The sequence below is a fragment of the Amblyomma americanum genome, chromosome 3 (genome assembly GCF_052857255.1).
Source record: "Amblyomma americanum isolate KBUSLIRL-KWMA chromosome 3, ASM5285725v1, whole genome shotgun sequence".
Classification (NCBI taxonomy): Eukaryota; Metazoa; Arthropoda; class Arachnida; order Ixodida; family Ixodidae; genus Amblyomma; species Amblyomma americanum.
Window position 1 is genome coordinate 82539188 of NC_135499.1, and position 15567 is coordinate 82554754.

At 48.2% G+C, this 15567-nt stretch overlaps 1 protein-coding gene across 1 annotated transcript in view; it reads right to left on the reverse strand.

Moving 5' to 3' along the window:
* Nucleotides 1–3981: 3981 nt before the first annotated feature.
* Nucleotides 3982–15567, reverse strand: part of LOC144123862 (uncharacterized) — a 34054-nt gene continuing 22468 nt past the window's right edge. The window contains exons 4-5 of the mRNA XM_077656589.1: nt 12783–13870; nt 3982–4116 (exon numbers count right to left, since the gene is read on the reverse strand). Coding sequence (XP_077512715.1) covers nt 3982–4116; nt 12783–13870 — 1223 coding nt within the window. The remainder of the gene's footprint in view (nt 4117–12782; nt 13871–15567) is intronic.

Sequence of the window (15567 nt, forward strand, 5' to 3'; positions counted from 1 at the left end):
CAAGGATTTTTTAGCAGCGCAAAGGGATGATACTAGCAGACGACAGGCGCGATGATGAAGCTAAGCAAGGCTATGGTGAAGGCCTTCGCCGCTTCAAAGGTCAAATCTTGATGCTTCCCAGATACCTTGGGTTTTTCACCTTTGCTAGTGAAGTAGCGCTTTCGCGCTAGAACGAAGGTGTGAAACAATTCGAGGAGGCGGCCATCGCTTAAGCCTTCGGTCGGGCATATGCTTCTCCACAGGACAATCCTGTCTTGAGGACAAGTGTTGTGGCCAGCGTGCTCGTGAGCTTTGCCGCAAAGCCAACCCAAACGGGTGACGAAATCGCTCTTGCGCGGGCTCTTAAGTGGCCCTTATCGGCTTCAGCATCTAGCTGTAAAACGCAGCCAACTATCTCGAATAGTTCTCTCCCTGTACCGTGTTCTAGGAGCTGAATCCCATGAAGGCGCGCGATGGCAAGGCTACAGTGAAATACAATACTGGGTAGTGTGCTCACTCCGCGGCAGCCCAGTGAGAAGGGTCACGGATAAAGACTATACAGGAGGTGAAACTCCCGTCTGCGCGAGCGAGCGCAGGCGACCCGATAAAGTCACAGTTGTTTGCGCCGACGGGGGTAGGGTGCCTCGATGCGCGCGCCCTCTCCGCCGCTCCGTGCAGGGTGGGGACAACCGCGTCGTCTGCTGCAGTGTCCGCCATATTTGAGCCCACTCGTTTCAGAACACTGGAGGTAAGCTTCTCTGCGCAGCGAAGGCCCCTTCACCATCGCGGCGAAACAGGTTTTGGAGGCAGAAATAGGGTGCATCGCTGGGGACATCTATTGTTGCCGAACCCTTTCCTACAGGCTTCTGCCCTGTGTTGCTTTCACAATAAAGAGATTAGGGGCCGCTCTCCCAAGCCATTGCTGCGGTTACAATGCACCCTCCCCGGGCTGCATTCCTGAAGGAAATTTGAAACGCAGCTGTGCCAAGGTGCTCGCCTGGCCGTGCACACCATAACATAAAGGAATAAAAGTCGTTTGCGCTGCACCCAACTCTTCTCCCTCGGACAGTTCGCGTCGCAATCGTAAAGGTGTTTTTTTTTTATGCAGAAAAGCTGACTTACGGAGTTTTGTAAATTGTCTGGGACTCAGTGCGCTGACTCGCAAAAACAGAGTTTATCTCGTTCGCCGCAACGTATTAGTCAATATTAAATGCTGAGAATGATAAGGCTTATTAATGAAACATTTTACCCCCTCAGAATCAAATGGACGCAATCTGTAGGCCCTTGGACATTCGTAGTCGTTTGATCCTTGGCATCGCTTGTTTTTGTTTGTTAATTTGTGCAGGTAAAAAAAAAAGAAACAATGCTGTGGTACAGGAGTTTGCACTGTAGCTGTAATATACAATGCAGCTGCATAATTCGTGCAGCTTTTTTTCATGTAAAGTAACCACTTTAACAAAGCATGGGATAATTTCGGCGCCTTCATACCTTCACCGAAAACATTAAGTGAACGCAAACTTGACTGTGAAAAATACTCTCATGAAAAGGCAAAAAAATAACATCTATCAACAGAGCCTATATTGGGAAAATGCGCGTGTCTCATCGACTGAGGAAGTTTTTCTTATATAGTGTGAAGAGTTAATGAGAAACGTAAGTGCATAAATTTCACTTACTTAGGAGTTGTAATAATGCAGTTTATTTATGTTGTAAATTATTAAAGCTACTGTCAAAAAATAGGAGACAAGCGAACTATGGTGAATTTGACATTTATACACAATATTTACAAATCTCTTCACGGCAAGCTGACGCCAGCACACGTTTTGCTTGCATGTCCATTGACTTTTTTTTCTTCCAGTTGTCGCAGGTGAATTCGCAGCCTCGTTCGAGCGTAGGTCGAGTATAACAACTTCTGAATGATTTCGTTGTGAACCTGGCATGTTTCAACATTAAACGGAACCATTTGTCTTAGGTATGTTATCACAGCCTGCACTGGAGATTTCATAGTTAGAAGGCTTTCCGCCCATTCTGTGATGCCCTTAAAATGCTCCTCGCACGACTTCAGCACTTTCATCACTTCAGGACTGGGGTAATGCAGGTTGTCGCCATTTTCGAGGTACTCCTTCAGCCTTGTGAGATATGCATTTTCAGCGTCACTAGAACCGAGCAGAGTAGCTTTGCACTGCTCGCAATTATTTATGGCTTTCAGAATACCTTTAACGAGGAATCCGGCAATATGGAACAGAATGCTGCATTCAGTCGATGTTAGCGCTTCAATGAAAAGAACCTCCGAGTCATCGATTTCCTTTACCTCGGCTTCAGCGAGTTCACGTTTCCCGTTTGACAGAAGGTCAACCAGGTACTCAGAATCGTCAACACTGTAGCTGGTGGTAGACGGCGTGCGCAAAAATTGGCTTATGCACACAAGTTTCAGTGCGCATTTCATATCATAGGCGTCTGGGACAGGCTTCCTGAGACGAACCACAGAGAAAAGATTCTCAAGGCAATCTTGTAGCAGCCTGCTGGTGAGTAAGAAGCTGTAGCCCTCCGAGTTCAAAAGAATGTCTTGCAGGCGAAGCACGACCGTTGTGGAGATCAGGAGGCCCGCCTGCGATGGCTTCCACTGAGACGTGCTGCCCATGCTCATCCCTTGAAAGGTGTTTAGAGCCAGGTTTAGAGTTTCCAGAGCTCTATGATGCTTCGCCACATCGTGCAGACTTAGGGCAACAGATGGATGACGCGACGACATTAATGCGTACCATCTTGATACCAGCTCTAAAAACCAAGCTGTTGTTTCTGCCTCTATGTCCAGCACTTTTTCCTTGATGAGGTATCGGATTGCACTGGGAGCTTCTCTGAAAAATTGCACGGCAAGTCCGACTTTCATTTTCGTAAAATGTCCAGATGAGACATGGGCTTCAGAGAGCTTCGGTGCGAGCTTTAGCTCCCTTTCCTTGTCAAACTCCAGCACAGCATGCACATGATCCAGTTTCACTTCACGTGAGGGAAGATCGCACTGGCTGGCTGTTGCTTCACTTAATGTAAATGCATGAGATGTTATCAACTGACCTTTAATATTCTTCAAAACATGAGCAGCGTCTGCGTTGAAGAACAACTCCATATCATTGAGCGAAGGGTGTGGTATTGAGCAGGTTGTCTTCGAATTTCGGTGGCTAGAAAATCCCAGCTCACGCCACATCGCTCGATTTGAGGCGCCCATGTCGGACGTTACAACCCGAACTCTGAGGGAAATATCGGCGCAGAGTTGGACAACTTGCAGAACAATGTCCTTGAGCGTGCGGCCATCCACATGGCTTCCAGTGAAATGATAAGCTATCACCTGCTTCCATCGCTGGTTGAGACCTCCAACCATAAACACCAGAGCGTGATTAGCAGGCTCATCTGGCTTTTGTGGCAATGTCACTCCCCCATACACAATGTCTTCAGCGCGGTCAAGCTGAAACCCTCTGGCAATCTCCATCTCATCGATAAAGAGGACGCAGTCTTTTTCTACATCTTCCATGCCTTGTGCCTTCGCTTGGAGAAGTTCTACAACGTCTGTAAGAATTCCTGGTGAGAACTTGAGCCAGTGGAGGCGACGAGATAGAGTTCTTTCTGCCGGAAGTGGATAGCCGAGCTGTCTGAGAGTTCTGTAACCAGACTTCCCACAAGAAAACTTCAGTTGAAGCCCCTGTTTAATAGTCTGCGGCGACCAGATGCTTCCCTTGTTGCTTTTTCGGGAAAGTGCACGAACTTGATCTTTATTTAAAAATTTTATCCTTTTTTTAAAGTGCTCTACGGCGCTTTTTAGCTTTCGCACCTTCTTTCTAAGAGAGGTAATAGTCAAGTTGGCTTTTTTATGCACTTCTTGAAGTTGTCTGTGGTTCTTTCTCACATCTTCCAGTTGTTTTCTCAGTTGAGCGCAACAACTACTGGATGAATGTGCATCGCAGCCTTCATTTTGCTCTGTTTGTCCATCGCTAGGCTGATAGACAACCTCTTCACTTAAGTTCGTTCCCCCAGGCTCATCGCAATCCGCAAAAACGCCAGGTCCTTGTTCCTGCACTGTTGAGTTTGATGTAGTTGGTAGAGCGGGTGTGCCTCTCTCCTTAGGAGCTTTTCTTTGGTGGTGGACCATAGCTGCACAAACAAAAGGAAATGCAAGAGCAGAAATGAGTGAAGTTCGTCAGAATTGCTCAGTGTCGGCAGTTATTTCATAGCTGCGCGAACCATAACCTAAAAGCGAAAATTTTAAGCTTGAAAAGTTCCAATTCCAATTCAATTCCAATTTATTTCAACATCAATACCCACAGACACTGATGTCACGGACAGTGGGCAAAAAGCCACAAAAATAGGGCTTGGCAGCGCCCACTGACCGTCTTCTTGACAGCGACACAGCAGTGCAAATATACATTAGATATGAGCAAGACATGAAATCAATGAAAAGAACTTGTGCAAAAAAACTAGGCAGGTAACACTTTGCATACAAAAAATAATGATAGGAAAGTAACAATATCACCACACATCTGAACAAACAGTCAATAAATAAGTGCAAAAAACACAGAGGCGAACGCGTTGTAACTTGAAAAAAAATATATATATATATGTGTGCGTAATCAGTTAAGTAATTTCGGCAGTTGAAATCGCAGCATCTGGTCACCATATTTTGTGCGGTTACACGGAACCTCCCAAGTCTCGTGATAGCGAGTGTCCCGAACATTTCTGTTTAGTGTTAGACTCGATATAATTTCAAGAGTTTTGTTTTTCTTTCTGATACCTGTTTGACAACGCTTTCTGAGAGTATGGTGATAAAGTTCAGGAAGCGGCACTAATTTTAACTCCCTGAATAGTGGTTCGGAATGAGCAAGGTATGGGACATTCATGATCGCTCGAACAGCCTTCTTTTGTATTATATGTAACTGATTAATGTTTGATAAAGTGGTTGTCCCCCAGACTAAATAACAGTAGTTTATTATTGACATAAAAAGAGAGTTATATATAAAGCGTTTTACACATGTAGGGAGGCAATGTCTCAATTTAGAAAGTACTCCGGATACTCTGGATATTTTCCTAATGATTGTATCTACTTGCAGATCCCAAGACGTGTGCTGTTCAAAGAGCACTCCCAAACATTTGGCAACAGGCACAATTTCAATGACAAAGTTTTAAAATTGCAATTGGTAATGCAATTGGTACTGCATTTAGAAGGCCAGATTTTAAGCGCTATTATTCTAACTCATGAGTCACAACAGTGATGCACATCATATTTGCCATCAATAATAAAATATAGTGCAACTTACGTCTGAACGAAAAAATGGTTGGAACAGCGTTTGACTTTAGCAGCTTCCTTCCATCCGCGCGGTGATTCTCGTAGCAGTTGTCTTCGAAATGGGCCTGCATAAGAAAATTAATTCAGGCGTCCAGTATGTAGTACAAACAGAAAGAAATGCCCCTTTTGAAAGATACACAAGTTCTGGCACTGCTCCAGCGATGTTAAGGAGTCGCGCACACTCGGCAGCTGCATTTATCAAATCCTAAAAGTCAGACTAATAATGGCTGCGCACAAGGGAAATAGCCGGCACTGCACAATAACTGCGCCAACGTTAGAAATGCCAGATAGAAGCAACAAGTTCTTAGCGAAGCTACTATATACGAAAGCTCACATTCACGGGAGTTCTACCAAAAGTAACTAATTCCTGGCTTCGTCAAACAGCCTTGGAACAAATAAAAACTCTACAAAACTATTGTCAAAGTTTCTGACGCTTCTGACGCATGTCTCTTGATGCGTTTGCTTTTAGGGCCATTTGAAAAATTAATCAAGAACCTGTCGGCTCTAAGCTAACCGACTACAAGCAAGCAGTCTGTTATTGCATAAATTCCGAGTGCTTCTGCAACGCTTCACTGTATATAACTAATATTACCGTTAGTTGTGTTTATTAGCCTGTGCACAGAAATACAAAATCCATGTCCACACCTGCGAGTTATGAAAATGATTTTCCGCCACTCATCTGCTGTATAATTCCTCCTTATATATGTTTCATAAAAGATGTAGTCACGTAGCGTGCGTAGTTACAGCCTTTCCAGGAACACTAACACAACTTCCAGCGCACATATTAAATGTAAACCTGCAGCGACAGACATAACTACAAAAAATCGCAACCGTCCAAATAATCACTGTACTTACATTGCATATGCGCGAAGAGTTTGCAGGCTGCCATTTGTCCCGCTTTATCTTCACCGTCCAGAGGAGCCTTCTTTTAGGGTCTCTTGGGAATGAAAACATTCTCCAGCCATTTCTGGAGTGGTTTGAGCACAGTGGCACGCAACAGCCAGGCATCTTGCGAGTTTTGAAACCGAAGAAAACTGCGACCGGGCGGACGCGCGACCACGCACGTGCAAAGGGCCCGTGGGGAAGCGAGGAGTGGGCTCAAATATGGCTGCCCTCTTCCGCGGCGGCGGCACTGACCCTGTCAAAGGATGGCTCCACCCTGCACGGAGCGGCGGAGAGGGCGCGCGCATCGAGGCACCCTAGACGGGGGCGTGCAGTGGCGGCGCCTTGCGGCGCCTCGTAGAAGCAGCAGAAAAAAAAAAATTGCAGCGCCCGGGCAGGCGGCTCGCACTCAAAGCAGACGACAAGCAGACGAAACAAGCGTTTGCTTCAGCGGGCACGCCGTGACCTTGTATCACGGTCGGTCTCGAGAGGAGCGCGCGCGAGCGAAAGCGCGCGTCAAGACCGGCCTTGGTTGTATTTCAGTAGTTTCTTTCCAGGCCGCCAGGCGCCGCCAGCAGGATAGTGGTGCCGCGGGCTTATGACCTTTTCTGGTCGCCGGAGACGGCGGAGTTTCCACTCCTTATAGTCTTCCTCCGTGGAAGGGGCGGCTCCGCGATGCCGACAGCACGGCCATCTGGATCGGAGCGCGCGGCGGGGTTGCGGTGTTGCCCCGCCGCGCCCGGGCAACACCTCCGGGACAACACCTATATGAGGTATTGGTCCGGGTGATCGAGACGGCCACGGTCGACAGCTTCTGCTTCGCGGCGCCGACACGAGGTGGCGCCACAGTAGACTTCACGGTAATGAATAAAGCTAGCAGGAATGCTGCTTTGATAAACCGCCGCGGTGGCTCAGTGGTTAGGACGCTCGGCTACTGATCCGGAGTTCCCGGGTTCGAACCTGACCGCGGCGGCTGCGTTTTTATGGAGGCAAAACGCTAAGGCGCCCGTGTGCTGTGCGATGTCAGTGCACGTTAAAGATCACCAGGTGGTCGAAATTATTCCGGAGCCCTCCACTACGGCACCTATTTCTTCCTTTCTTCTCTCACTACCGCCTTTATCCCTTCCCTTACGGCGTGATTCAGGTGTCCAACGATATTACAGATAGTGCGCCATTTCCTTTCCACCAAAACCAATTATATATAAAAAATAGGGCACTGTGGAATTACAAAAGGTATGAAGTGGTAAGAGGGATCTGGAAAGGGGTGATGGCTCCTAGCCTGACTTTTGGTAATGCGGTCCTGTGCATGATGTTCAAGCGAGGTTAGAAATCAAACAACGCGGCGTAGGGAGGCTAGCGTTGGGAGCACATGACAATACACCGAATGGGGAGGTACAGGGTGATATGGGATGGCCGTCGTTCGAGAGCAGAGAGGCTAGCAGTACGATAGCATCCGAGGAGCGATTGAGAAAAATGGGGAAGAAGCTGTGGGTTAGGAAAGTTTTCAGATACCTGCACATAAGGAATGTCGACACGAAATGTCAATGTTAATTGGTTTTTGGGGAAAGGAAAATGGCGCAGTATGTCTCATATATCGTTGGACACCTGAACCGCACCGTAAGGGAAGGGATAAAGGAGGGAGCGAAAGAAGAAAGGAAGAGAGAGGTGCCGTAGTGGAGGACGCCGGAATAATTCCGACCACCTGGGGACCTTTAACGTGCACTGACATCGCACAGCACACCGACGCCTTAGCGTTTCGCCTCCATCGAAACGCAGCCGCCGCGGTCGGGTTCGAACCCGGGAGCTCCGGGTCATTAGCCGAGCGCTCTAACTACTGAGCCACCGCGGCGGGACACGAAATGGAGAAAGCGAACTAGAAAATTGACAGGAAAATATCTGGACAGCAGTAGGGGGGCAAATAAGCAATTATCGGTTAAGAAAAAGGTTAAAGCAGCAGCTAGAAGGCTCTGTGGAAAACAGAGATGCTGACAAAATCGGCACTGGGAAGATGCAGTATCTTTAAGCAGGAAATTGCCAAAGAAAATATCTATGATAATTGTAGGGGAAGCTCTTTGTTGTTTGAGGCCAGGACGGGAGTTTTGCGGACTAAGACATATAGAGTCAGGTACCACGAGATAGACACGTTGTGGGTTGCGTGCGGAGAGGAGGAGGAAACGGCTGAACACTTGATACTTTTCTGTAAAGGGCTTCGCCCTACAGTGGAAAGCAGCGGGGCTGATATATCCAAGGCATTGGGATTTACGGACAGTGAAGGAAAGTAGATTTTAAGCGGGTAGAAGTAACCAAGCGAAGGTTATCTGATTGGCGGCTAAAATCAAGACAAGAGCAAAATTTCATAAGTCATGGTTAGGTGGCTTGAGCTACCGCCCGATTTGAAGGGTTTAGCCCCATCCATCCATCCATCCATCCATCCATCCATCCATCCATCCATCCATCCATCCATCCATCCATCCGTCCGTCCATCCATCCATCCGTCCATCCGTCCATCCATCCATCCATCCATCCATCCATCCATCCATCCATCCATCCGTCCGTCCGTCCGTCCGTCCGTCCTTCCATCCATCCATCCATCCATCCATCCATCCATCCATCCATCCATCCATCCATCCATCCATCCATCCATCCATCCATCCATCCATCCATCCATCCATCCATCTATCCATCCATCCATCCATCCATCCATCCATCCATCCATCCATCCATCCTGTCACTGTCATCTTACGTCACCAAAGCGTATCAGCACTGAAGCACACCCTGAATCTTCAACTTCTTGTTACGGGTAGTAAGTTTGCTCGGTTGTCATTCTTTCACACGTTATACCATAACGACCAGCCATTCTCCAGAAATCATATCTTTCCAGCGGCCCATTGCCCAGCTCGCCTAGATCATGCGCATAAAGTCCACCCGATATTCGCTCGCACAAGAAAATATCAGAAGTCACCGCTGGTACTGGCAATAAATGAATAGAACGCACTGCCATCCAGCATAGTCAGCCATACCGAATCATCGCCTTTTCAAGCAGATTTACAAACACGGTTGAACACAGAAAATGTGTCATAGAGTGCAAGCTTGACTCCTGTGTAAGTTATGCCATTACATTTTGCCGGCTCCCTGTTGCTTTGCTTATGTTCTATTGTTCCTGTGCCATGCTGAAGAATGCTTGAGCTTGTTTTGTGTACCAGCGTGTTTTCACAGTTTCTGAATCTTCTCTTATGCCAAAATGGTAACTCAACTTTGCGTGCTGTACATATTCTATCATCGGATGCTACTTCTTTGACACATCCCCCCCTGCTCCCCCCCCCCCCCTCAAAATTTAATGCCCAGTTATGGACCTTTAGAATAAATAAATAAATAAATAAATAAATAAATAAATAAATAAATAAATAATAACACTATATCCCTTTCCAGACTGTACCCTTTCTCCTAGGCGTGGTTGAGGTGGCCACCGAGATGCGAGACAATTACTGCACCATTTTCTTTCGTCAAAGACCAATTTTCGCATCTAAATTGTAGTGCAACCGTTCCTCGTACAGCGTTCTGGGTGGTGTCAAACACGCGTGCGCGTGCGTGTGTGAGTGGCAATGCACACAGGCACAATATTGTTTCCGGATTCTCACGTGAAAGCAGCAGGCCATTTTTTTTTTATTTTTGTCAAACGTTGACACATTGTGCTTCCTTTTTTCTAGCATTTCTTAAACGTTGCTAATATCATGTATGCGCTGTATGCGTGTATGATCCTGTAAGCGTTGGGATATCATGTATGTAACTTTAGAGCAAAAAGTAAAGCAACCCGGAGGAACCACGATCGTGAATTACAAAATCGAGAAATCTCGAGGCAACATTAGAGCCACGCAGTAATACAGCAGGATAGATGCCACTCATGCACTTACCTTTGAAGGGATAACGCAGGGCGGTTAAAAGTAGCCGCGGTGGCTGAGTGGCTATGGCGCTCGGCTGCTGGCCCGAAAGACGCGGGTTCGATCCCGGCCGCGGCGGTCGAATTTCGATGGAGGCGAAATTCTAGAGGCCCGTGTACTGTGCGAAGTCAGTGCACGTTAAAGAACCCCAGGTGGTAGAAATTTCCGAAGCCCTTCACTACGGCGTCTCTCATAGCCTGAGTCGCTTTGGGACGCTAAACCCCCATAAACCAAACCAAACCAGGGCGGTTAATGTTTGCAGAGCAAGGAGCGCCCGTACGTAGGGCTGCAGATACGCTTCCGGGTGGCGGCATTGACCAAGTTCTGCTGGGAACGTGGGATGAAAAATGCTGTCGATTTTGGGCGAGATGTAGGAGTTAGTCTGGATTCGCCTCCAGGTTAAGCTTTCCTTACATGTCATGTGCTATGCTGAACGCGTGATGCTTACCGCAGGGAGGGCTGGCTGGCCGAGGCTGTAGGAATTCACGGTGGATAAGCCAGCACACTCACAGTAAAAAAGGGAAGAAGGAATGTACAGACCACATATAGAGGAATGAGCTCACAACGAAATGTTTTCTTGAATAAAAATATATTTCCAACGAATCATGCATCTGAGGCAACATAAAGAGCTGACATTACAAAAAGAGAAAAGGTAGAAAAGAACACAGACCAAATGGAAACAGTGGTCAATCCATTATTTACGTAAGACGATGAAAGTAGCTTCTTGCCTCTCTCTCTCTCTCTCTCTCACACACACACACACACACACACACACACACACACACACACACACACACACACACACACACACACACACACACACACACACACACACACACACACACACACACACACACACACACACACACACACACACACACACACACACACACACACACACACACACACACACACACACACACACACACACACACACACACACACACACACACGCACACACGCACGCACGCACGCACGCACAATTATATCGGCGTTATTTCTTTATAACATAGCATGCTGGAGGAATGTCTCTGGTGGTCTCATCACTGCGGTAAAAGAACAGTGCCGTAACTTTAATTAGGGTGTACAGTCGCACTGGCTGCCCCGCAGACTCAAATTTAAAAATTTAATACTAGATTGCAGCACAAAGAGATGAGCACGAAAGAAAGTTGGGAACACACACTTCCCTGCAGAATTCAAAGATGCAGGTTCGTTGAACAACAGCCGATCATTCGGCTTGCGCAGTGTATAACATCTGCCGTCTCACGGCGGTATTCGCTGCACTGCGCATGATACGGCCTTAGGTTTATCGCTGCAGATTTCAGAGACTCACTTTTATGAACACCTCCTGTCTCGTAAGGCACAAACGCGCACAATGTGGTATATACACGGCTTATCTGCTGCACATTGTTGAACTGCTCAACAATTGTTTTTTCAAATCTCGAATGAAACTGCTCAAACCTCGCGCATACATGCTAAAAACGACGTCCACACTCTCAGCGTCAGTCGTGACAAAATAAGCGCACAGTGAATTCCATTGGCTTAATAAGGGAAGAGTGCGATAGTCGCCGCTGAGAAGGCAGAGGGATAGTAAATATTCGTCGCAGAAACAAGTAGATAACGGTGAAGAGTTTACTTCACTCAATGACGCAAACCGGCTCTGTCTGAGCAGCATTTCTATCCCGGCAATCAAAAGCTTCCGAAAACTGCGGCATGTTTGCCATGGGCAAACCACACAGAAGCCTTGGCAGATCATCGTGCTTCATGATGATGTCTGTTTCTTCTCTCGAGCCGCACATAATGAGACAAAAGCGCCTGAAGAAGCTTCTTTGCGCCTGCTTCCAATACTTTGCCCAGTTAACTGCACGCGTGAGGTCCTCCAATGCTAAGCGGAGGGCCTCATGCGCTGTGTTTGCAGCCAGCATCCAGAAGACGTGTACCAGTGTCTTCGGAGCATGCCAATCGGCAGGGTTCTTCGGCACAGGAAGTGAAATGTTCAGCGAAGACCGGGCTAAATTCCGTGCGCATTCTTGGAACTTAGTAAAAACAGCTCGCTGCACAAGGCCCCACTCAGCTGAGTCTTGGTGTAGCAAGACAACCCTGTGCAACTCCCTGGCGACAACTGCTCCAAGCGTGCCAGCGGTAAACTCAAAAGGGACTTCCTTCGCGTAGGCAACTGGTTCGACGCGCAATGAAGCAGGCAACATGAGAAAATTGCCTCTGGCATCGTATTCGGGGTCTACCTCGAAGACGTGAAGCCTGCCGTCGGCGTCACTGTCAGCGCCTTGGTTGCCTAGGAAAGCCCTGTGTTGTTCCTCCCTCAGGCGAATGTAGATGGATGGAAAATCGATAAGGCGCGCACCGAACGTGAGATTTTCCGCCCGGCTGATCATGATTGCGTCTGTGGTGTTTGATGTGTGCCAGTCGTAAGAGTGCACTGCAGCCGTTGAAAGTGTTCTATCTACTTTGGAGCGCATCTTGGCTGACATCCAATTCAGCCGGGCAGTAGTGCTGGAAGCGGCTTCTATGACCCAGTGGAAAACGTTGCCTGAGCTGTCCCTCTTGATTGTTCCTTGGCGCCCTGGAAATAAGTTAGTTGTGACGACGTTTCTTGTGTACCACATGACGTCCTGGCTTGCCTGTAGACACTCCCTCACCATGTCTACGGCGCTTCTGTCTTGAAGCGCGCGGAGGTAGTCAAAACGAAGGATATCTAGCAACAGGCTCAAGTAGAGGTACGCGACCCCGTAGTCTGCGAGGCTACGCAGAAACTCTAGCACGTTCCGCACCGAGCCGTAATCTGTAACCCAGACCTTCGATTGGCTGTCAAGTCGTTTTTCAACAGACAAGTAAGAATTCAGCGCAGCGAGCCAGGCGTCCGACTCTGCGACATCGCCAAAAAGATCTAGACTGGCGAGGTCGCTGTGCTCCTCCGATATGGCGCCTTTATCTGCTGGCATCAGCAGCTCATGCATCTTTTCATCAATCTGTTTTAAGCGGTCGAATCCAAACCGTCCGGAAGGGTGCAACTCGTTGGCTTCCGTCACAAACTTCCTAAGGTAGGCCTGCCACGCTGCCGTCGAGTAGGGGCTCACCTTCTTGGCCAGCGTCTTCCAAGGAAACACGCAGACTTTGGTTATTCTGTCACGATGCACCAGCTTCAGGCCGAACACGGTATGTAAGCCTCGAGAAAAAGACAGGTGAATGAGGAGTGTTACAACGTCCACGTATCTCCTCTTGCTCAGGAGGTCGGCGTACCTGCCACCGACAGATCGCATAATTTGGGAGCTATTTAGTGAGCGATCCGTAGCTGCTACAAAATTCATGCAGAGCCTGTAGAACTTGGCAACGGTGCGTGCCTGATTAGATGTGGTGCCAAAGTCGTCTACGTCGTGCAGGCTCTCGTTAACATGCCGTGCCATTTGCTCCACGGCGTGCTCCACGTAGCTGACGCGGCCGCCTGTCATGGCGTCCCATTTACGGCATACATGTCCGTGGAAATCATGGCACGGGTCGACGGCCTCATCGATCAAGGCCGAAAGCGAAGACATAGCCCTGACGCAGGCGCTGCTGGTGCATTCCTCTATGTACGATTCGGGGGTGGGCCTTGTCAGATAGACGAGCACGAACAAGACCACAGTGGCGCAGAGGACGATCAGGCCGCAGGCAAGGGCGAATACGCAGGTCTTGCTGGTCAGGAAAGGGAGCGTTGCTTGTGTTATCTCCCACAAGGTTGTGGCGCCGACTGCGTGAAGCAAGAAAAAACCCTATATGCATTAGAATGTATGAGCTGATGGGCCCAGACATTCTGCCCATTTCATGTCTGGCCTTATTTGCGCATACAGAGTGAACGAGGCCTAGCCAACTTCTATATCGAAGGGTGTTTGTACAACCACTGACAGAGCGCTGTTTTCTTACTGTGAATAAAGTCGGTGCTCAGAAAAAATTATATACGCTCAGATGATCTGTTGTGATGAAATGCGCATCTAGGGTGATACTTTTAGTGCACAGTACTACTAGGCGCATTTTTCGATTTCGGGTAGGTACACGTTCCTGAAGCCTGCTCTGTGGCAGGCGGTATATCTGCCCACCGGGTTGTGAGCAACCTGCCAGGTGTGCACACCTGAACACAAGCGCTTGTGTTGCGTTTTATCCCTGCTTTAGCGCTATGGAACCTCATTTGAATTACCCACTTGCCCGAACAATCACCCTTATAAGTGTATCCCTCACAGGAGCACGGACTGTTGGGCCAGTTGGTGCATTGCAAACACGTACAAGCGCACAAAAAACACAAACACACGAAGAGACAGACACCACGAACGCTCGTGGCGTCTTAGTCTCTTTCTTCGTGTGTTTGTGTTTTTTGTGCACTTGTACATGTTTGCTATCCCTCACAGGCCCTCACCTCGGTCAAGGCCTTCAAGGTAGATGCCTTCAGGGGTGAAGGCCTTTATGTAAATGTTTTTAGCACATAAGGACTTTAAGCGCCCACCGCTAGTGCACGATATTCCGCGCTGGGTCATGCTAAACCGCCTGCTATTTTTTTAATTTGATACTTTTCCAGTTGATGTTTTTCAATTTATTGCTCTTAACTTTTGACGCATCGATTGTCTGAAAGTTGCACAAATATTTTCGCTTTATACTGGCTGGCTTATATGGGTCGTTAATGATTTTTTATGCTTTTATAGTTGTTGCATTATGCACATTTCACCTTGGCGTGCCGCGTTGGATCAGCCAATGACGAGCGCAAGCTGACGTGATCTGCTGACGGGCGCTCGCTTTCAGTGCCACTTTCCCTCTTTCTGCACTCGCCGCTCGCTTGGGGCCATCGCTGCGCCCGCCTCTCTGCCTCTCGCCTCTCGTCGGGGGGCGGTTCTCGCGCTCGGCTCGCTGCAGGTGCCAGAAGCTTCACTCGGCGTCCTCGCAGAGACACACGTCGGCATTTTCGCTTAATGCAATTCATACTGATTACACAGTAAAACAGTGCTCTTCCCACATAAAACTAAATTTTCACGCCATCAGTGACCAGAGCATAGCATCATGCATTGGTGCTCTATTTCGAAAAGGAATAAACAAAACTGGAGGGCACACTTAAGCTTCGCCTTAAGAATAAGACGCGTTAGCGTCAGTGGGTTAGTACCCATACATGCGGAATTGGTCGCTTCATACTTTAAATTCATATATTGCTTGGAGCGCTCATACCACTGCTGGTGCAGTGGTGCAACGGTTAAGCAATGTGCCACTGCCCTGCGACGGCAGGTGAAGCCACCGGTGGGGTTTGTGAGAAGCAGGTTGCTGTTCCCGAGCAACCTCTCGCGACCAATGATTTGGTGCCCAACGCTTCCTCGGCCGACCTTCTCCTGGGTACCAGGCCAAAGTGCATCTCTCTTACGATGTCGAACTCCCTCAGAGTTATTTCTTCGCCTCAATAACCTGCCGCTT